The sequence below is a fragment of the Haemaphysalis longicornis genome, unplaced genomic scaffold (genome assembly GCF_048455015.1).
Source record: "Haemaphysalis longicornis isolate Haplotype H1 unplaced genomic scaffold, Haemaphysalis longicornis Haplotype H1 scaffold_6, whole genome shotgun sequence".
NCBI lineage: Eukaryota > Metazoa > Arthropoda > Arachnida > Ixodida > Ixodidae > Haemaphysalis > Haemaphysalis longicornis.
This window is the reverse complement of record NW_027526407.1, coordinates 212274085-212296677: the sequence shown is the minus strand read 5'-3', so window position 1 is coordinate 212296677 and position 22593 is coordinate 212274085. Positions and strand designations below refer to the sequence as shown.

General features: G+C 52.1%; 1 protein-coding gene across 1 annotated transcript in view; it reads right to left on the bottom strand.

Annotated features, from left to right (window-relative positions):
- LOC144141351 (uncharacterized) overlaps positions 1 to 22593 on the bottom strand; it is a 129559-nt gene that overhangs the window by 97256 nt on the left and 9710 nt on the right. Inside the window, exons 2-3 of the mRNA XM_077672949.1 lie at positions 11402 to 11515; positions 308 to 392 (exon numbers count right to left, since the gene is read on the bottom strand). Coding sequence (XP_077529075.1) covers positions 308 to 392; positions 11402 to 11515 — 199 coding nt within the window. The remainder of the gene's footprint in view (positions 1 to 307; positions 393 to 11401; positions 11516 to 22593) is intronic.

Sequence of the window (22593 nt, the reverse complement as noted above, 5' to 3'; positions counted from 1 at the left end):
GCTAAAATGTTTTGGAAGAATTTGAAGCGAAGCTTGCAGCACCACTCTGGTGTAGTCTGTTGTCCACCCAAAAGGCGGTGCAGGAATGCGAGCACACGCCATTTACTTCTGTCTACACAAGTGTCCACACCATGATCCTAGCGCTGGATGACGCGCTTTCCGAAATCCCCCGAAACATTTCAGCAGGTTCACCATATAACAGCCCCCACAAACATAAATGATAGTTCTTTCCCGCTTCCGGCATTGCAAAGCGTAGAATGCATTGCATTGTTGCCCACCAAAAAGGTATAAAGAGGTTTAGTCTTACTTGTCATTTCTCTTCAGCTGGAGCATGGAGTAAAAGCAGTTCCAGTAGTCCCGGTGAACCGTTCCCAGCGGTGTGCTTTTCTGAGCTGTGGAAAATGAGAGCGTAGTTGCAAAGCTTGATCGATATCATTTGTGAGAAAAAGAATTACGTTACATAAGCTTACCCCGCTTATTTGGTTTAGAACATCGTCAGTTAGATTCTAGGTAACAAGGCCGTGAATAAGTTAAAGCAAACGCCGAGAAGCGCTAATTATGTTGTAGTTTATAATAGACCGGAGTAAATAGTAGACAGCAGTGTACATAAAAAAATTGTCACCAATTCATTGTCACCAATTCGTTGTCACCACTAGAAAGCGCATGAACCGCGAGCCATTAGCAATCCTATGTCACTCGCAGCAGAATTTAACGTGTTCGTTTGTTTTTTACTTTCCAACAATATATGCTCGTGTTAAAAGCCAGCCATTCAGGGTTGTACCGACAGACAGCGGCAAACTATACCAACTGTGCCTAAAATAATTTGTCTGCCCACTCCAACCTTGTACAAGACAGGACCGTCAGATACTAATGAAAGGAAAATACAATCAATGCTGTTAAAGGCGAAGTGCACTGTTTGCACGTCCATAGTCCGTACAATCTCACTCCGCCCTCCCGGTGTCTCAGTGGCTAAGGCGTCGCGCTGCTCAGCATGAGGTCACGGGTTCGATTGCCGGCCGCGGTGGCTGCTTTTCTGATGGAGGCGAAGAGGAAGAACGCCCGTGTGTACGGATTTCGGCGCACGTTAAAGATTCAGGTGGTCACAATTAATCCGGAGCCCTCCACTATGGCGCGCCTCATCGCCTGCGTTGCGTCAGCGCAGTTAAACCCCGCAATCAATCAATAGATCAATCCCCCCCTCTTGTATTTGCCCCCCTCCCCCCTCCCCAGCCGAACAGAAAAGTGGAGCACGGCTGACATGTTGGTACAAAAAGAAGCGGCGACTACACCCCTTTCTTCGTGCCCCTAACAAGTATACAGTGTTCCTTTTTATGTCTTTTGCATATTTGCAGGAGTTACGTGTGTGGTATAGGTTACATAACAAATCCTGTTTCTGTGTACAAATGCTACTAACACTCCGCAAAAATGGCTAAGGGCTTGACTGCAATAAAAAATTTCCCCGCATTTCCCCGAGGGGAAGAATGTGAAAGTGCGAATGCAGGAGTTGAATTTGCGCGGTTCGGTAATGTTCGCGAAAGAGAGATCACACACACACACACAACTACAAAGAAAGAAAGATGCATTTATTCACAGACACCTATTTGTGTTGTTGTACTTGATTGCTAGAGCGGATCTCAGCTTTGAAATTTCGTGTCAGTACTGCTTTAAGCGGGTGCATTAGCCCTTCTCACGCCCGATTCTTGGTCAATCGCCCTAAGTGGGTATGTGCTAAAGAAATTAGGAACTCTTCTTGGCCAATCGCCCTAAGTTGGTATGTGGTGCGGACGGACGGACGGCGGTGGACGCGTGATTCAGATTACTTGGCCAATCGCCCGAAGTGGGTATGTGCTAAAGAAATTAGGAACGCGCTGTGAGCGCTGTGAGCGTGTGGACGTGTCTCTGTGCTGCTCCGTTTTGCATCGACTTTCCTGCGCCCATACAACTCCTGGTGCACGAGAACGGACACCATCAACGTTCTGAGTGCTCCTGGCTTCGAAACCGGTACCTCGGAGGGCGCTTCGGCGCCCACCGCCTTCTGCAACGAATGCCTTGCCGGTCGCTCGGCGGCTAGGCCTAACTCGCCTCTTCAAGATCCGCGAACGCCGCCCGATGTCTGCCGCTGCTGCACGTGCTACCAGTTCTCGAGCTGGCTGCTCTGGCACGCGGGCGGGCGCACGTGGGCTTGCGCCGCCCTTGTTGACTCCTCCACCGGCGGAACACGGCTCGCCTATGGACCATGACTCATCGACGCCGGGCGTGGCCCCGGAGTCCTCGACAGCAATGGATTGTGTCTCGTTGAATTCCGGCCAGCTACGAGGTACGCCTACGGTTCCTGCTACTACGCCGCCTCCCAAGAGGGCGATGCAACGCCCTTCGGTACCAGCATCTGACCTGACATCCCAAGATTGCAGCGCCAAGCGCCAGTGTCCGACTCTCCCATCAACTGGTCTCCTGACATCGACATCTGCAGGGTCGTACAAGGTGGTTGTCAAGCCACGCTGCGCCTACGACATGTCAAAACTGCCCAATCAAGTCATGCAACGCACTCTTGATGGTTGTCTCGGCACCACAGGGTTTAGTGGCTACACTTACCACCGCCCCACCAACACGATCTCTGTGTGGGTGCCTACCCTGGAAGCCACCGCCAAACTGCAGACCCTCCAATCGATACCGGTCACAGAAACATTTACCCTCCCAGTTCAAGCCTACCTCACCTCCGGAACCGACCTCAAAAGGTACGTCGTGAGTGGAGTAGATGTCGGGCAGGATCAAGAGACTCTAAGTGCGGACCTCACCTGTCCAACTCATAAGGTGGTGTCGGCGCGATACCTAGGGCGCAGCCGTACATGCCTCGTCACCTTAAGTGGGCCTTCGGAACCACCTTCCTGCCTTTACTACTTTGGGTGTATCCTTCGGGTTCGCCCGTACCGGCCGTCCGCGATATTCTGCTACCAGTGTTTACGTCCTGGACATATGAAGGCCTCTTGTCCGACTCCTCCAAAGGACGCCGACATGGAAGCCCCGACAACGCCAGAATATCGCTGCTCATTGTGTCGCAGCAACGACCACGACATAACGTCTGCGAAGTGCCCAACAAAGTGCCGCGCAACAGAGAAACTGCGGGAAAACCGTCGACAAACGCGCCAAAACAAAGCTGCGGCAGACACTGGCAATATGTTAGCACTGTCGAACAGGTATGAAGTATTAGCAGAGGAACAGGAATGTGACGAATCTACGGAGCCAAATGGGAGCCAACCGCTCGGCGACCACACCTACGCTACTGCGGTGAAGCGGCGACGTCAACCACCAGGCAATACCCGCAAGGAACCATTGCCTTCAACTACGGATTGCGCGGATAGCGTGGCTGCTTTGGACCACCGTTTGGCGGAGCTAGAAGCAGAAATGAGGCGTATCCGGCAACGTCGTGCAACCTTAGCGCAACGGGCGAAGCACCAGGAAACACCTGTTTCAACAACTGCCACATCAGTGCAACGTCGCGCGACCTTTGCGCAACGGGGACAGCACCACGATGCACCTGCTCCTCCACCTGCCACTTCAGCGCCGCTTCGGGAATTACATCCTGATTCTTCTAACCTTACGGCCACAGAACTTCTCACTTTCGTAGCGGAGCAACTGCAACATCTGGCGACGGTTCTCGTGGCGCACCTACGTCCATGATGGCTTCAGTGGCCCCTCAAGGTGCGAATGCTTCCCCAAGCCCGCTACGACACAAGTGTTTACTCCAGTGGAACTGCAGAGGTCTCGCGACCAAGGTAGGGGAGCTGCAGTCTCGTCTCCGCATGGGCACACTTCAAGCGTGGGCTCTGCTCTTGCAGGAGACAAACTCAATGCCACGCATTAAGGGATTCACTGCGTACTCTTCACCTACCATTCCGGACCGCCGTTGCAGCAATGCATCTGGTCCACCTGGTAAAGTGGCTGTGTACGTAGCCACCTGTTACCCCCAGACTCAAGTGCCGTTGGTGTCTTGGTGCAGTGCGTGGCAGGAAGTGGTTGCTGTATTGGTTCGCCTACCCCGCACAGACGTGATCCTGGTGTCGTGCTACGTGCGTCCGTACAGTGGCAGTGCACCCCGACTGCGAATGGGCTGGCTTGCTCACCTTCGCCGCACGTACCCCGGACGACCTGTGCTAGTCGGTGGGGACTTTAATGCGCCTCATGAGGCATGGGGTTACCCTTCGTCCAGTGCGCGTGGTGTGGCAGTCTTAGATACATTTACAAGCCAGCAGTTTGTGCTACTCAATGCTCCGCACATATCGACACGTCGCTGGGATCATCCTCGCGCGCCCCCCTATGCCCCGGACCTTTCCTGGTGGACAGGCGTAACTCCGGTCTCATGGGACCGTGAGCCGGACTGTTGGGGCAGTGACCACTATCCCTTACGTCTTGGTTTAGCTCCAGGGTCCCAACGATGCCTACGGCGCCGCTGTCGTGTGACTGACTGGGACTTGTTTAGGAGGGTGTTAGACAGCTCCCTACCTGGAACCCTATGCGATGCACTGCCTATTTTATGCGCCGCCCTTAAGGACGCAACGCGGACAGCTTGGGTGGACGAGTCTAGGCCAGTTCCTGACCTGCATCTCCTTCGATTATGGGCAGCTCGTCGTCGTGCTGAACGGGCTGTGAACCGGTATCCAGGATCTCCAGAATTGCGAGCTTCTTTAAATCGTGCCACAGCCGCTGCCCGCCGCCACGAGAAGCGCCTTTCTAGACAAAGGTGGTTAGATTGGTGTGCGTCCATTGGACCGTCCTCAACGACATCTTCCATCTGGCGGACATTCCGCAGCATGGAAGCTGGTGCACGACCACCGGACCCTGCCACTAGTGCGTGCCTTGCCTCTGGGAAAACGCCAAAACAATTTGCCCCAGAGTTAGCCAAAGCATTCTTCCCGGCGTTCGACCAGGCTCCACCACAATTCATCGGCCAACTTTACCTCCCTCCTGAAGCAGGTGCGTGCCCAACTCAGGTGGATTGATGGCATACAAGGGCCCTTTACAATGGCGGAATTTGTGGCCGCCATCGACCAGGCCAAGTTGCGCACAGCTCCGGGACCAGATGGTATCACCTATGAAGTGTTCAAGAACGCTGATGGCCCAGCTCTTCAGTGGATGCTTGACTCACTCAACGCCATCTGGGCCTCAGGGGAGCTCCCAGCTTCCTGGAAACATGCGGAAGTGGTTCCGATACCAAAACCAGGCAAGCCAGTGGACCGCATGAGTAACCTTAGGCCGATTGCATTGACATGCACTATCTGCAAGCTGCTGGAGCGTATGCTCGCTACTCGCCTGTCCTGGTGGCTTGAGCGCTACCTGTGGTATCATCCAGCTCAGATAGGCTTCCGCCAACACCTCGGTACAGAAGATGGCCTGGAACATCTTTCGAACATGGTACTTTTGGGTGGCAGAGCTCGCAGCATACGAACGCTCCTAACCATGGACGTCCTAAAGGCTTATGACCATGTCAGTCACTCTGCGATCCTTACCATCTTACGTCAGCTGAAAGTTCCAGTCATGGTCTGCAACTTGGTGCAGTCTTTCCTCGACAGTCGTACCTTTTCTATACGAATCGGCAAGGAAAGTGTAGGGCATTTCACCTCAGAGCGGGGAGTACCCCAGGGCTCTGTGTTGGCACCAGTGTTGTTTAATGTGGCACTCCTTCCCCTCGCGTGGCAGTTAGCTACCATTCCGGACGTTTTCTTTCTAATCTACGCCGACGACATTACAGTCTGGTCAGTACATGCAGATTTGAACAGACAGCAAGCAGGCCTCCAGGCGGCCCTAGACAAAACGGCGCATTGGTGTCCCAAGATTGGATTGACACTTTCGGCTGCAAAGACGACCTTCATGTCGATCACAAATAGGTGGGGCCGACGTCGTCTTTCCCAGACGCCCCTCTCCTTGGCCTTAAACGGCCGTGCCCTCAATCCCGCATCGTCAATGCGAGTGCTTGGCGTAGAAATAGACGCCTCTGGGTCCGCTGCTCCATGGATCCGCTGCGTGCGCGGCAAAGCCTTCAAGACGCTTCATCTCTTCCGACGGATCTCACAAAAAACCGGCGGTGCCTGTAGTCGCATGGCACGTATCCTAGTTCGATCTGTCTTGCAACCCCGGCTGATATACCAAGCTCAGTTTCAGCATCTCACACGAAGGGACTGGGACCTACTGGAAAGTGTAAACCGAGAGGCTATGCGAGTTATCACAGGCCTGCTTCGTATGACCCCAATTCCGACGCTACAAGCGGAGGCCCAGCTGAACACCCTCGACGAGCTTGTTGAACAGCGGAGGAGGGCACGTCACCTGAAAATTCAAACAATTCCCGTTGCTGCGGCATTGGCCCACTACTTCGATTCCAAGTCACCTGTTATATTACGAAAATCACCTGACCTTCCCCCTTGGAGCCGAAGCCAATCCACAGACAACCGGCCAATGACCCGGATACGCCGTTTTCATAATCAGTCCCTGCAGCCCAACCCTTTTCCCTCGGAGTCGGATGGCGCAGCCGAGGCAATGCAAGTGTACGTCGACGCAGGCATGGCCCCAAATCTCCTACACACCAGCCTTGTGTGCCCCACTCATCCAGAACTGCAGCAGACCTGCTCATACCTCACCGAGGCACCTCTTCCCTCAATCATGGCAGAACTTCTGGCCATCCGGGATGGGTTATCCTCATTAGAGCCTCGATTACGCATAAACCCGCCGTCGTGCCTTCACCTGTACACAGACTCCACACAGGCAGTCCGTCAACTCCGACGCGTCGCCAAGTCGCTCGACTTGACCTGCGATGTGCATCGCATTGTGAACTCTTTTCCGTGTCCCGTGCGAGTTCTGTGGAATAGACGTTCAACACCTGCCCACACTGACGCTGACGCGGCCTGCCATCCCCAGAGGGTAACTGGGCCGCTACCCCTGCTCCAGTTGTCGCAGAGTGACACCCTCATCATTCACAAGGAGTCTCTCCGGCGCTCCACGCGTGCCCTTCTTCCCCCGCGTGGGTCGGACCTTCCTGGCGGTTTAACCCGCCGCGAGGAGGTGGCGCTTCGGAGAATCCACGTGGGCGCAGCTTTGACCCCGGCGATAAAGGCCTCATGGAGGACGCAAGTTCCCCCAGAAACATGCCCCTTCTGTAAAACCCCTGCCACTGAAGCGACCCTGGACCACCTCCTTGGTTCATGCTCGGGCCTCCAGGCAGCACGAGTTCGTCACATGAGGGCCCTTGGGTACCACCCAGGACGACCACCTGACCTTCGCCGCTGGACGCACGGTCCCCAATACCGGCCCCTCCTCGACTTCATTGTGGAGACAGGACTGCTGGACTACATCTAGTTTATGCCAAAGGGCGTACTTGCGTAAAAAAAAAAAAAAAAAAAACTCTTCTTGGCCAATCGCCCTAAGTGGGTATGTGGTGCGGACGGACGGACGGCGGTGGACGCGTGATTCAGGGTCGCTTAAGAAGTGCATTCGCACTTAAAACAAGAATATCTTGGGAAAGCAGCCCAGTTCCGTGCGTTCTCGAACCCTGCCGTCAGGGTATGCAACTGGATAGCTGCATCCAGCTTTCCCCGTCCGAGCCAGCGCGCCAGCCATTGCGACTCTATGAGACCGAAAACCGGGGAAGAAGCCGTCGAACCCTCGCCTCGTCACGTGGTGTCGCAACAGCGATGCTCCGAGGGAGCGTAGCGGCAATGCCTGTCTGCAGCGGATCCCGTGCCATGACATAACACCTGCCACACTTCCGCTCCGGCGGCTCAATGTCACTGCGACGCGATGAATGGGCTTGCGAGGCATGTCGTAGTGAGCCTTTCGCTCTAATAAAGCCGACCAAGCTTTCTGGTTAAAATTAAGAGGCAATTGGGGTGTGAATGGCGGTGGAGACGTTGCTACCATTGGTGGCTTTGTTTGGGGGCTTTAGCATTGAAGAAAGAAGAAAACGTGGCGCAAACTACACGTGGACGAAGAAGTCAAGATAAGACAGATACAGGCGCAAATTCTAAGTATTTGTTCAAAGGAAACCACACGAATTTATTCACGACTTACCTAACAGAAACAAAAATAACAACCAAGGTATAATCATGCTAACAAGTGTAGAAGGTGGTGACAATGCCTAGAATGAATAGGTACAACACTGCTGATAGGATGACAACATATCTACTCCAGCCTAAAGAGCAATCAAGACAGTCCTAATGCACGTCCGTGCATTGCTGTCGCGCGTCCGTCCGCGCAACAGTTTTAAAAGGACAGGGCTAGGCTGTACAACGCCTCTGGGTACAATTCCGCTCGCAGCCATCAGCGGCGACCGAGTACGCTGTTGCTCGGTTTCAGGAAGGTATGCGCTTAAAAACGGGGTGTGCTGCATGCTGGGAAGAGCACCCATCAATGCCCTGCCCACTGTATGGCTAAATCCAACGCACTCGTGTCTTGCTGAAGAGGTGCGGCTTCAAATCCCAGATGAACGCCTTATCTTTTTTTTCCCTTTACAGTGGCGGCCATTGTGGTACCGTTAGGCAGAAGACAGACATTTAGGAGAGGCAGCAAACAGGCAGACATTTTGATTTTACGTAGCCTGAAAAACGGCTATCCTAATTATCTGTGTGCGGGCTGACTGATGGAGCACCGAGAGGAGGAGAACGGAAGGTTGTCCGGTGGAGTGCAGGCAGCAACCGTGATGTCAGCATGCCGTGCACCTGTGCAGTGGGAGAGCATGGCAGTGCTGTAGCCACAGAGTATTTTACTCGATATACCAGAGGGAAGTCCTACTCTGGTGACTTGGATCATGACGCGGTGTTTTCGATGAGAGGCGTTCCACTTCTCCTTAGCATGGATCGGTGACACGCTCAAAAGTTGCCTTTGGCTGGCAAAGTCGTAACTATTGCTCTTCAAAGATATTTAAAGGTTTCAAATATGACATTTCTGGTTACGAAACAAGTTTACTGCCAATTCTTTTCAGGGTTTTTTGCAAGTTGAACAAGAAAAAAAATGCTCCCACAAATATAAAAAAAAAACTTTCCAATTTTCAAGATCGGAGCTGTACCGGGACTGTGCCACCGCTCCGTAGACGAGCGCACCGGACTAATTTCGACCACCTGGCATCATTACGTGCGCCAAAATACGAAAACGCAGGCATTGTCCCTTTTCTCCGCCACGTAAAAAGCAGCCCCCGCGGTCATGATCGAACCCGCGTCTTTGGGCTCCGCAGCGCAACGCCTAGCTTACCAAAAAGCGTGAGGGTTCCGGCGACTTGGTAATCCATGAGCAACACAGCGCGAAAAAAGAACCAGGAACGAGACGAAGACTACAAACAAGCGCTGTTTGTACTCTCGTCCCTGGTTCTTTTTCCGCGCTGTGTTGTTGATGCCCTAGCTTACCAACTGAGCCACCGTGCAGCCACCTGTAGTCATATGCCATTAAAGGAATGGCTGACGATTACAATACTCCCTAATGCGAAATTTGAGCGCAGCGCACACTGGAGTCATGTCGGCGATGGCGAATAGCTGCTGCGTCTCAGGAAGTGTTCACGTCATCAGCGAAAGAAGGTGGCGCTCGCACCACGGGCGTTATGTGGTAGCGCATCGCTGCCGGAGAGCACTTTTCGCAATCCACTTCCGGCATACCACCCTATGCCCCACACTTCCGCAATACTTTCTTCCTCTGCTTTGTAGCACGGCTCACTCTTCGGTGTCCTGCTCGTTCTCTGGATTGTAACAAGGCGACGGCGAGGGAGGACGCGAAACAACAGGAGCGAAGGATTAAAAGCTGCGCTGTAAAAGGCGTGTTGCAAGCCAGGCCAGGTATGAGAGGGGCACATGGCTCCGATGGCAGCATTAGACTGCAGCGACAGATTTCCTCGTAGTACAAATTAGTATGAAACTCTATAGCTCTTCGATGCGGTCGGTATCGTTCGAGTGTCTATCTGCACGCCACGTGCGAGCAGCAGCGTTGCGGTGACGGGGGGGTCGCGAAGCGTGGCAGCTCCGCGTGCGTATAACGCCATGCACGGCCACGGCCAAAAGCTTACGTACCAAGGAAATGGTAATTTTAGGGTTTTTCTCTTCCTATAGCAGCCCGAGAAACTGTCGAACAAACGCGAGATGTCACTGAACAAATGAAAACTATCGCACATCGTACCCCGGGATTCCGTGCTGCAGAGAAATAACTCAAGATTGCTGCTTTCGTGGTCCGTAGAGTTGTGCTCTTGGGTGTACCTGGCGTACCACCGGGAGCGCTATTATCCGCTTCGGTACGCCCTGCGTGTGCTTTCGCGCTTATCACGGATACCGAACCGATCTTCCGGTATTTTTGTGACCGTGACAACGCTAACTGCGGCACCATCGTTCCTAGACGGCTGCTTTTCTTCGACATGTTCGCTGTGTACTTCGCAGAGGAAGTGGGCTGGGAATTCACACCTAGGTTCTTTTCTGAATGCCGGAGGGTTACAATATTTCACTTAATCTTTCACAATTGCGTCACTGTCAAAGCTCTTTGTTAGACACGTGATAGTAAGTACTTCGAGCGCCCCCATTATATTTTTGCCGTTCTCTTCCGCATCCTCCAATTTCTTTTTTATAAGCGATTTTGCATTTACGTTAACGCTAATTCCTTTGTCCTTACATGCGTAATGTGTGAACAGCAGCAGCGATATGATGAGGTGATGGGCCTGTCACCGAACGCCTGGACAAATATGTTCACAAAGCCAATGGGAAACGACGATGCATGTACTGCAGGGGAACAACCGCGTGGTGATGTGACAGTGAATGTAAGATGCCTGTGGCCATTCACAGACATAAATGGGCGATGTGTGCTCCGAAAAATCGGCCCACGAATCGCACTTTGCCTTAGTAGCCCATTTTGCATGCGAGCCTTTCAGGTTACTTTAATTCCTATTGCTTGATTTCATGACTGCAATGTAAATACATCGGGAATGCACGCTTATGTTTCTTTTGCATTCTCACTCATGCTTTTTGCGCTCATACCAGCTGCATGAAACATTCGCCCAGGAAGGTAGCACCGCCATCAAAGAGGCAAGCATGCAAGTGGCTGGTAATATCAGTGCGGGTACAAGCCCTCAACATTGTTAGGGCAGCTTCCTGGAAGAATAGTTCGTCCCCGCTGTTCTGAAATCTATAGGAAACCAGTTATGGCCGACAGGAGCGCCGTCTTTGCACCTTTGCCCTGTTTGACCTTCAGGGAATGAATACCGCCACAACTTTCACGAAACGGTATGGCTTCAACAGAAATTTGGTACGTGCATACGTAAACTAGTGTTGCGACCTGATTTCCAGCGTCGAAGTATGGAACATTTGGTTAAATTAGAAAGTAAATTCATCGATTATACAGCCTTGCAGGAATAAGAAAGCGACGTAGAGATGCGTGCGTGTGATCTTACTTCGAAGTCCCTTCCTGAAAATATGCTCCAGCGTTGTGCAGAAGGGCCGCAGGAGGCCGTTGCAGTCGTCGATGGCCAACACCAGAGAGTGGCGCCGAAGGTCGAAGATGTGCTCTGCGAGGCGCAAAAAAAAGGGGAAAAAAACATTACTTCCAGACAACCGCAAACGCCAACAAGAATGCTTGTGTGTGACTTGCATGTTCAATATATCATAAAAGCGGTTTAATCCATTGCTACGAAGGGCGGGGAAGTCCCCTGCCAGTGAGAATTGTTAGGTGTTCACGCGCTAGGTCGGTTACGAATAGGAAGAGGCGGCAGGTGAGAACATAAATAAAAATAAGCGCTTTACTTCTGTGAGAAAAGTAGTCATTGCGTGAAGGGGTAAGGGGGTGGAAATTTCGGACACAAACAAAACTCTTTGTAAACATCTCTCCATGATATGAAACCGCATAAAAAGGAATCTAACTGCGTCAACCACTTCTTCAGATAACCTCTAATTGTAGGCCATTCCTCGTTGCAGGAACAAACCATGAACTGCGGTAAAGCATTGGCAAGTGCAACTTGGAAAAAACTTCGCAAGAATGGGTCGTTTGAGTCCCTAACAATTTGAGTTTGAGTCCCTAACAATGAAACGATTAACAATTTTTCCTATGTATATATCCGATAGCCCGAGCCCTCCCAGCATCACTCTTCTAAAAAGAGAACTTCGGCTCGTGCGTTCCCATGTTGAATTGCAAATAAAGACAGCAAAAATACGATGCAACTTATTCACATGAACACGGGAACAGTGAATAGCTTGCACCACGAACCACACTTTCGCCAGAAAAAACAAGTTGCAGACAGTGGCCCTTGCGAAGACGGATAACGCACGGCCCCCCCACTTTGTGGCTTTGTCGCGCAGTCTTTGGGTTTCGCCTAGCCAGTACTGATTGCTGTCCAAATAACTCTCCATCGGTACCCCCAGGTACCGCCCAGGCGTGGTGGTCCAGTTTACACGTTCAAATACAGTCGGTGTTGATCGCCAGGTTCCGTGCCAAAACCCGGCACACTTCTGCCAACTGACTGAGCTTTGGGTGACGTCACAAAATTCTTTGGTTATGATGACAGCTCTACTCACAATTTGTTTGTCTGTGCAGAATATGGCCACATCATCAACCTTTAAACAAAAGGGTTCTTGAAAAATACCAAACAACAATGGGGAAGCAGGGTACCCTTGTTTCACGGATGACAACACTGGAATGTACTCGGTAACACTTTTGTTAATTATCAGATGCGTGAAACAATCATCATACGCCATCTTAACGCCCTTTAATATAGCATCTCCAACGTTTATACGCTTCAAAACAAAAAAGAATCCCGTGACAGACGCGATCAAAGGCTTTCTCAAAATGTACTTGTAACATGGCTACTTTACGAAAAAAACATGCCACAGCACTGCAAGACACTTCGTGCTACGTGAATGTTTGTTACAATACTGCGACCTTTAATGCCACATGTCTGATGTGGCCCGACAATCATACTTATCACACCCTGAAGTCTTTTGGCAATAATCTTCATTAATATTTTGTGGTCTGTGTTCGCCAAAGTAATGGGTCGATATCCTGTTACAGACTGCCTTTTCAAAGGATCCTCAGATTTTGGTATCAGCATGGTGTGGGTGCGAGTGAAAGTTTTAGCCGCGCTACCGGGGATGGGTATATAAGGTATATAACGTAAATCCAGTTTACACTTTTATTTGATTTTGGCATTTCAAGTACCTTAGGTGACTATTTGGTTTATAGCGCTCGTGTAGTAAGCGTCCCGCAAAACGTTCACAATATCTCACGTCTAGCAATTGCTTTTCTAAGACGGAAAAGCGTTCGCAAATGTGTTATCATGCTGCTGACCGCTGTGGTTGTCCACCCAACGCAAGAAAGTGCTTCCTGCTCCCTAGTTTTACGCTGAGCAACAAAGTTTCAGTTGATTTCAGTTCCTTAGTACCTATATTAACTTCGCTGACTCTTCTTGCGCCTTCAAGGGGCCTTACATTTTCCTACTAGCGTACAAGTCAGCGAAGCGTCGCATATGCGCTTGTGCAGCGTTTGTGTGGAAGGACTCGGACTCTGAGCTTGATACAGTGTACAAACTAACAAAGTACAGAAAGGCACATTCTTCCATTTACAAACGTGTTGTGGCTTAGTTTCAACTGAGCGAGCTAATGTCGACGACACGTCGGTGGCCGGTGGACTACTGACTCTGTCGACTGACTCTGTCGACTGACTCTGTCGGAACTTGGAAGGTCGGCAAGCCGTGTAGTAGCGCAGCCAATTGCCAAGTCACTCCTCCTGACGTCGAACAAATATTTCACAGAAAATGGGCGAGGGTGCAGGGAGGAGGACAGCATTTTTACATTGATTTTTCAACTCAATAAATTCGCGTAAACGCACTCAGAGTTGTCGAAACATGGCCTATGGACTCCGGACTGCAATTTGTGCTAGTAATCCCGCAATGTTTACAAATCACTTCAGTGTCCCTTTAAAACAGTGCTTTGCTATGAAATCCAAGCGAGAAAAAGGTAATCTAAACTACAAACACCGACGTATTTTCTGTGCCCCAATTTACATTGCGAAATGCTCTGGTATCAGACCTGTTTGCGAAACGCAACTTGCCGCCCCCGAAGAGCGGTTCAGCTGCGATCAAAGGGTTGGAACGTGTGTGCAGGTCCCACCATTACGTGGCCATACGGACCTCTCAACCACCCCGCCCAAGTGCAACTGTAACTTAAAGTACCGTTGGCCATGCTAGCGAAGTACCCCTCTCAACGCCCCTGTATTTTCAGTACTTGAAGTTCAGGTCGCGCTGACCTCTCCACCACCCCTCCTTCCCCCGAAAAAAAAATACAGCCATATTTATACACAAGGTGCAAGTGTCACAGACCACCCTGTGCCCTCCTAAACAGCTGTAGCTAGTTTATCATTCTCGAAACCAGCCTCAGACCCGCTTTCAACGCCAGTTTCCGGTCAGCGCTTCGAGACACTTGCTCATACGGCCGCGGTAAGGCTAAATGCAAGTGACAAAAAGGCGCCTTGTCACCTCACGTCACGTTCCCGCACGTAACGCGAATAAAGTGTTCAAATGATATTCGAGCTGCGTCCTACCTAACGAAGCGCCGTACGCCGGCCAGGGTAGCTGCGCTGGCTGCGCGCCCGCCGGTAGCAGGGGAGCTGGCCCGGTGGAGGCAGGGCGGCGGGTCGGAATTGGGGCGGCGCAACGGAATCAAACAGGCAAGAGAGGGCGAGAGCATCTGCTCTCCCCCACGAAAGCTGCGCCTTCTCGCATTGTTGTCATGACAATTAAAACGCCTTAAAGGCCAACATGCCGGTGGTGTTGCTATGGCTATAACAACGCAATAATGTTTCCCCAGGCTCACCAGAGAGAATATGGCGGTAGTACAGGATTTAGCGCGGACCTGGGTTGAAGACTAAAAGACCGCCTCATGGTGAAGTCTAGCAGCGGGAGTGGCAAAAGGAAATTGGCTGCTTCGCCATTATCAGGGGACGCGATAAGAAATGTTATACAGGCGGCGTTGGCTATGCCGGCTCTTCAAGAAGAGTGTTTGATCACTGATCGCAGTCGAGCCCAGCCGCCATTTTAGATGCGAAGCATCTCATGCACGGGGCTGTGTCCCTCCCTCCCTCATTCTCGTTGTCCGCACTCTACTGCGCATGCGCGTCTCTTCAGCCCCGTCAGCGTTTGAGCTGACGTCAGCGCAGTCCACTATAAAAAGAAATAGTTAGGCGGCGCCCGGTTTTGATCCAACGACAATCTGGCCTCAACGGGAGGTACGTGACGCTCTTCCCACTGCGGTACAAGCCGAGACGGGAGCATGTGCTACGAATGCGCCTCATGTTCACTCATTCAAACTACGTCAAGAAGCTACTGACACAACGAAGGCACGCGAAGCTGAACGTCACACGAAAAGAACTCAAAACTAATGGGAACTTCAGTCGACCCCATGGCTGCTTCGCATACTACTCAGGGTTCCCCTACGGGAAGATGGTGTAATGTTTTAGATGCGACTGCATCTCATTCACTCGCCTTGTCCCTCCATACGGCGTTGTTGTTGTCCGTCCACACCCCTCCCCCATTCTCCTCGCCGCGCGCGCTGCGCTCTCCGCCGCTCACCCCCTCTCCTCTCCGATAGCGAACACTCTGTCGCGAGGGGCATTGGATTGGATTCGATTGGGTTGGCTTGAATTGGATTAAAGTGGATTGTGTTGCGTCATAGCCGCGGTCGTTCCAGCACCGGCGTTCCGATTTCCATCGATGCGTTGAATGGAGCCTAACAATTCTGCTGACCAACCCCACCTTCCCCTCACATCACTCGGTGGCAGTGGGCCAGTCTAGCACGGGTGACCACTGCGCGGTCTCCATCGGCAGTGGCAGCCTTACGGTCACGACCGTGTACTTCGCACCCATCCTCTCACGCGCTCAAATCGAAGAGTACGTGCTGTTGCGACCGGGCGGGGGCACCCGATCCGAGCTCCGTGGCCTCCGACATACGAGTGGTAGCGTGTATGATGCGAGCGGCCAGCCGCTGTTGAAGCCGTGAAGAAGTCCAGAAGCAGTAGGCTAACGTAACTGTTTACTTCATAGCGAGAGGTGAGCCGAAGCCAAAAAAAAACATACAATGCCCCGACGGGCGAGGTTACAACACAGGACTCGAGCAGAGCGACCGCATGAATTCGCTGCTCAGACAGGAATGAATTTCAGCGCTTGGGCGGCATCTATTTTATACCCGAAAGCCGCAACGGTCAAACGCCCACAAGTAGCACACGCCACGAACGTCACAGACACACACAACGCTCTTTGCCTAGTTCGTGAGTCATCGATAGCCTCGGCGCACGTGGAGTCCGAGAGAGGGGAGAGAGTGTCCTTGAAACGTGCCCGGGCGCGCTATCGAATGTTGATCGCGCCGATAGCGAAGCGTCTGAGCCGGACATATCGAGGCGCAAAAGTATTATTCACCGACACGATGGCGCCTGGCGGCTGTGGCGCACGTGGTGGCTTCGCACGTGGTGGCTGATGCGGGGAAAATACGGCGGCGTTGGCCGATTTGTCGCTTTGCAAAGCGAGGTGTCTGGCCCGGCATGTCGAGACACGAAAGTATGATTCACCGACACGCTGGCGCCTGACGGCTGTGGCGCACGTGGTGGCTGATGCGGGAAAATACGGCGGCGTTGGCCGAACCGTAACAGCTTCTCCGCCGGGGGTCCGAGATCCCGATGGATAAGGGTCTTCAACCGTTGTCCGGAGGGATGCTTTCGAAGTGAAGTGCTCGGCAGACGCTCGACTCCAGGCCTGGGCTGTGGGACACCGTGCTGGAGCTTCACAGGGCCGATCACTGGACGAGTAGTGGCTCCCCAAGAACATCTCTGGCTTGGTCAGGCAAGCAACACCACAACACAGGAAGACACAACAGCATCGCCGGCAAGTGCGAAGACAAATCCACACTGAAGATCTACCAGGCTTTTAGTTGCGAAAAAAATACGCTAATAACTAACTACACTAGTTATATTTTAGCCCACCAGTACTTTAGACAAGTGCACAAACTTGAAAGGTGACATTTCGCGTGATTGGAAATGTCCCACAAAAAAAACGTAACCGTAAAGGGCGAAACCTGCTTCAGGAAAAACAATGAATTTGAGAAAGTCAGGCGTCTACAGGCCCCTTCTCGCGCCGAGAGCTGCGATTTGAGCTCTCGTCAATGCCCTGAGCTTTTCCCCTTCGGTACCGCACTTTAGGTGCAGCCGTTTTCTCAACGCTGCTGTGACCTCGTCAAATGACACCGGTCGTCTTGTTCGACATAGGTCGAGCGCGCGGAGAAGCGAGCGGGATTTTCCACCGTTCGTACGTTAGGCGCGCACTGCTTCTAGGCGGCGTTCTTTTGGCGCGATGCGAGCTCGCGGCTTTACCCCTTGGCATGCCCGCACTGAAACACGTGCCGCAAGTACGCGCAGAAGTTTTCCCTCTCTCCTCGTTGCTGACCTTTTCGCGAACGCGTTCGGCAAGCGAACATCGGAATGCGTTTACGCTCACTTCTCTAGGCTGGTCGGGTCCCGACTTCGGCTCAGCCACAGGAGACACCGGAACCTCAACTAGCTCAGCCGATGTTGGCCTATCATCGGGAGCATCAGCTCGGAGTGAAACGGGCACGGCGAGCTCTTTAGACACCTTGTAGTGCTTGTAGTTCCCAACATTCACTATCTTGTCGTCCCTCGCGCTTTCGGCGGCAGCCTTGATACGCGAAGACCGAAGCGTGTTCCCGTTCTTTTTTCTCACGGCCAGGACTAGACTACATCCAGGATGCCTTGTCTCAAAAGACGGCTCAGCCGCCGCAGACATCTGAATCTCTACGAGCTCGGCTGGCCGTTGCTTGAGGTCAGCTACTTGAGCTTGTAGCAGGATGGAATGGGCTTGCCCAGTGGCGAGATCGTCATGACTCCCAACTGAACCCTGCACACTGTTTGCTGCCTCGACTGCAGGCTTTCCCACCATGTCGCTCGTTTCTGCACTACCGTCCGAAGGAAAAGCCTCCATTTCAGCGGACTTGTGTTGCCTTTCGGTACCCTCATGATTTCCGCACTCCCGCGGAAGGTCGCTACATCGCAAAGGGTTCACGTTCAAGTCGGTAGCGGTTCCCAAGGCCTCCCGTGAATCTGAACCGTCCGAACACTCTGCCGAGATATCCAAAACAAACGCCGGCACATTATCGCACTCAGTGGACACGCACTGCCCTCTGCCGACAGTCTGAGCTAATGCGCCTTCGTTGCCTTCGTTATCTCTCTCAGCAACCTTGTCGCGCTGCTGGGCCGCAACGGTCGCTTCCGACTCGCGCTCCCGAGCGTCTGCTACTGGCAGCGCTGGCATGGTGCTTTCCTCGCAAACGAGGTCTTTTTCGAGCAACTCAGGCTTCACTTCTTCCTGCTCGAGTTGAATCTCATGCTCTATTTTCTTGTTCTCCCGTTGGAGTCTCTCTCGCGCGAGCTCTTTTATTTCCCGTTCGAGGCGCTCGAGGTCATACCATCGCATCTTTTCCTCGTGCTGACGTTTTCTTTCCTCGCGTTCCTCACGCTGGCGCTCAGCCTCTGCCTCGGCGGCCTGACGTTTCGCGGTCTCCCTGCCATTGACCAGCTCAATGCATTCCGACAGCTCCTCATCGTCAGCCCCGACAGCGGGTATAGCCTGTATCAGCTCTGGCTTTCTCAGCGCGTCCGTAACATCCAAGCGCAACTCTTTTGCAAGCTCCAACAACTGCGGTTTTTACAACGCCTTCAAATTCATGGCCGGTCTAGTACTGCTTTCCCACTGCTCCAAAAAATGTTTTGCGCGAATAACCCACGCGACAAAAACACACGCCCTACAAGCTATCCTCAGAAGCCTGGTAAAACTCAGTGAAGAAAAGTCGCGCACTCACCCTTGACCGCCGTGAATTCTGCGAAGTCCGAAGCCGCCTTGACGTCCGTGGTGTTGGGTCTCGCACCGCTGGCTCCAGGTGTTACGAAGTTGTCATCCGACCGCTGCCAACAGTTGTTGCAACCGTGTCATCCCAGCGCTGACACCAGTTGTTGCGACCGGGCGGGGGCACCCGATCCGAGCTACGTGGCCTCCGACATACGAGTGGTAGCGTGTATGATGCGAGCGGCCAGCCGCTGTTGAAGCCGTGAAGAAGTCCAGAAGCAGTAGGCTAACGCAACTGTTTACTTCATAGCGAGAGGTGAGCTGAAGCCAAAAAAACATACAATGCCCCTACAGGCGAGGTTACAATACACGACTCGTGCAGAGCGACAGCATGGATTCGCTGCTCAGACAGGAATGAATTTCAGCGCTTGGGCGGCATCTATTTTATACCCAAAAGCCGCAACGGTCAAACGCCCACAAGTAGCAACACGCCATGAACGTCACAGACACACACAACACTCTTTCCACAGTTCGTGAGTCATCGATAGCCTCGGCGCACGTGGAGTCTGAGAGAGGGGAGAGAGTGTCCTTGAAACATGCCTGGGCGCGCTATCGAATGTTGATCGCGCCGATAGCGAAGCGCCTGAGCCGGGCATGTCGAGGCGCGAAAGTATGATTCACCGACACGCTGGCGCCTGACGGCTGTGGCGCACGTGGTGGCTTCGCACGTGGTGGCTGATGCGGGAAAATACGGCAGCGTTGGCCGATTCGTAACAGTGCACAACGCGTTGGAGGAGTCTCACTACAGCGTCAACTCGACCACACCGTTCCTCTTGGCTGGAGACTTCAATGTTAACGTGCGCAGGCACGATTGGTTCTGGCGTCACATGGCGGTCAAGTACTCGCTGGAGTGCATGACGACTAGTGCCCCAACAACGATACGGGGCACATGCATAGTTTTGATCTTCGCTGCAAATTGCACGGTGGTCCCATTACTTCACCATTCACTACCCGTACTCTTTAGCGACCACAAGGCCGTCATCTTTAACGTTACGCCGCGTGTTAAATAAAGAATACATCATACGCGTTCCTCACACGTTTCACGCAATTAGAGAATCAACCCAACGGAAACAAGAAGTGAACCCCCAAGATGCGTCGCATCTCCACAGGGTTCCCCTTGCGGGAAGGTGGGGTAATCTTTTTTTTTTTTAAATTACTCAGCGCGAAAATAGGGACGAAGAAGAAACACGTACACGCAACACAGCACTGTGTTGTGTGTACGGCGCAGTGTCGGCCCAGTATTGTGTGTACGTGTTTTTTCTTTGTCCCTTTTTTTTTGCGCCGAGTAACTTTTAAGCATGGTGGGAAAAGCGCTACGACGAGGAGGACAAGCAAGTACACGGGAGAAAGTGCTGCAGCAAATACTAGCGCTTTGTCCCGTGTACTTGGTTGTCCTTGTCGTCGTAGCGCTTTTCCCCCATGAACATCTACCAACAAGCCCAGCTCGCAGTTCTAAATTTTCAGCATATAGTACCAACTTTGCCCCCCCCTCAAGCTTTTGTTACGCCATTATGGGCATGCGCTTGTGCCTTTGCATTGCCATCTCATTCGCCCCGACTGACAAGGGCGAAATCAAGCCGCAAACCGTCTCTTGTCTAAGTGCATACAGAGAAACAAGCTACCATTCTAGGTTTCTTCGCGCACGCCACCGACCAGAAGAACAGAGAAAAGGTGTGGCGCGTCCAGAGGCTCTATCACCGACATTGTGCTGTGCGCACCAGCTGTACCACCCTTCTCCGTGAACATCTTGACCTCTAAAAGCTACTTCCGCTGCTTTTGTTACTACCTAGAGGGGAAAAGCTATATGATAAAGAGGGAGTATTGTAAAAGGGAGCACTAGATCTCGATTATATACGCTGATGGGAAAATGATTCAGGGGGGAGGGTCCCAGACCTAAGCTGAAAAACACCACCTCAAACCTAAATTTTCGGGGTGGAGGAGGGCGGCTTCTAGGCACCCCTGGCTACGGCTGTATTTGAAGGATTCTATATAATGGTAGCTAACTGACGCAGTCACGTATGGCTCAGTCATGGGATAAATTGGTCGCAGTTAGCACAGGACCGGCATAATTGGAGATCTACAGGAGAGGCTTCGCTCTGCAATGGTTGTAGACAGGCTGCTGCTGCTGATGAGATAGCAGCCCCAAAATTCTTTACTTCACGTCCCGTGTCGGGGCTAATACATGCCTTGTCTTGCACTGACGTCAGCGGAGCTGCCACGCTTGTGAGCAAAAGGCTCTGCGAAAGGCTCCACACTGTACTTCTGGAGCGGCTACTTTTGGAAGGCTCCTCATTGAATTTGGACAGGGCCCTCACAATCGCTCGAAGTATCGAAGAAGCTGCACAATATTCCAAGGAGTTGTCATTAGCTAGCCGTGCAGGGTGCTCGCAAAAAGTGTATAAGCGTTTGGCGCCACGGCCAGCTGAACGTGCCTCGTCGGGACAAAATAGTAGGACTTGCTTTCGCTGCGGCTCTGCGAAAAACTTAGCCAATTCTGGTATTTGCAACGCAAGGAACAAGACCTTCAACAATTGTGGCATGGTAGGCCATTTCGAGAGAGTGTGTCGTAGCGAGAAGCTTAGCAAGAAGTCCCTCGCTGTTCAGGAAGTAGAGCATCGCGATCCAACCACTGTCAGCGTACTGCAACTTAACGGGGAACAAAGCACCGGAGTGCGCATAAAAGTACAGGTTCAAGAAACTGCCGTCGATTTTCTAGTGGACATGAGTTCTGCAGTTTCACTTCTTGCTGCTGACACGTACAGCAAACTGAAGCCCCCACCACCACTCCAGCCAACATCGGCGACATTGCTCGATTTTTCACGCAAAAAAATCACCATTCAAGGATGCTTGACCACTCCAGTCCAGTATCGGAACCATCATGCTCAACTTCTTTTATACGTGGTACCACAACGCACAAATCTCCTGGGCATCGACGCCATCAACGCACTGCAACTACAGATAAATGGTACATCACTGAGCTGCTTCCCCACTTCTTGTAAACCGGAAGGGCTCTCTCCTGATCTGCTATCCCAGTTCTCTCACCTGTTTGAAGGGAATTTGGGTCTTGCAAGGGACTTCGTGCATAAAGTCAAGATACGCAAGGATGTTGCTCTTGTAAGCGCTAAACTACGACGCTTGTCGTTTGCGGTGAAGGACTCTGTGGAAGCTTAACTGGATCGGCTAGAACAGGCAGATGTGATTGAGAAAATTGACAGTTACCCTTGGGGCTCCCAATAGTTTTAACGAAGAAAAAGAATGGAAAAATTAGGATATGTGTAGACCGGCGGGAACCTAACAAAGCAATCATTGTGGACTCATTTCCCCTGCCCCACACAGAAGAGTTGCTACACACGCTGCATCATGCAAAGCTCTTTTCAAGACTGGATTTTGCCTCCGCCTATCATCAGATGACTCGTAGCCAAGACAGCAGGGACCTGACTGCTTTCATCACAGAGCATGGGCTGTACAGGTACAAGCATGTCTGTTTTGGACTCGCTTCGGCACCAGCTGCTTTCCGTTGAATGATGATTACAATCTTGCAAGGCTGCAGAAATACTCTCTGCTACATAGGCGACATTGTTGTGTTTGGGTGCACAAAAAGAAGAGCATGACGCCTGACTTCGGCAGGTGTTGAAGTGCATTGGACATGCTGGGCTAAAACTGAATGACAAGTGCGTTTTTGTAGTGAAGGT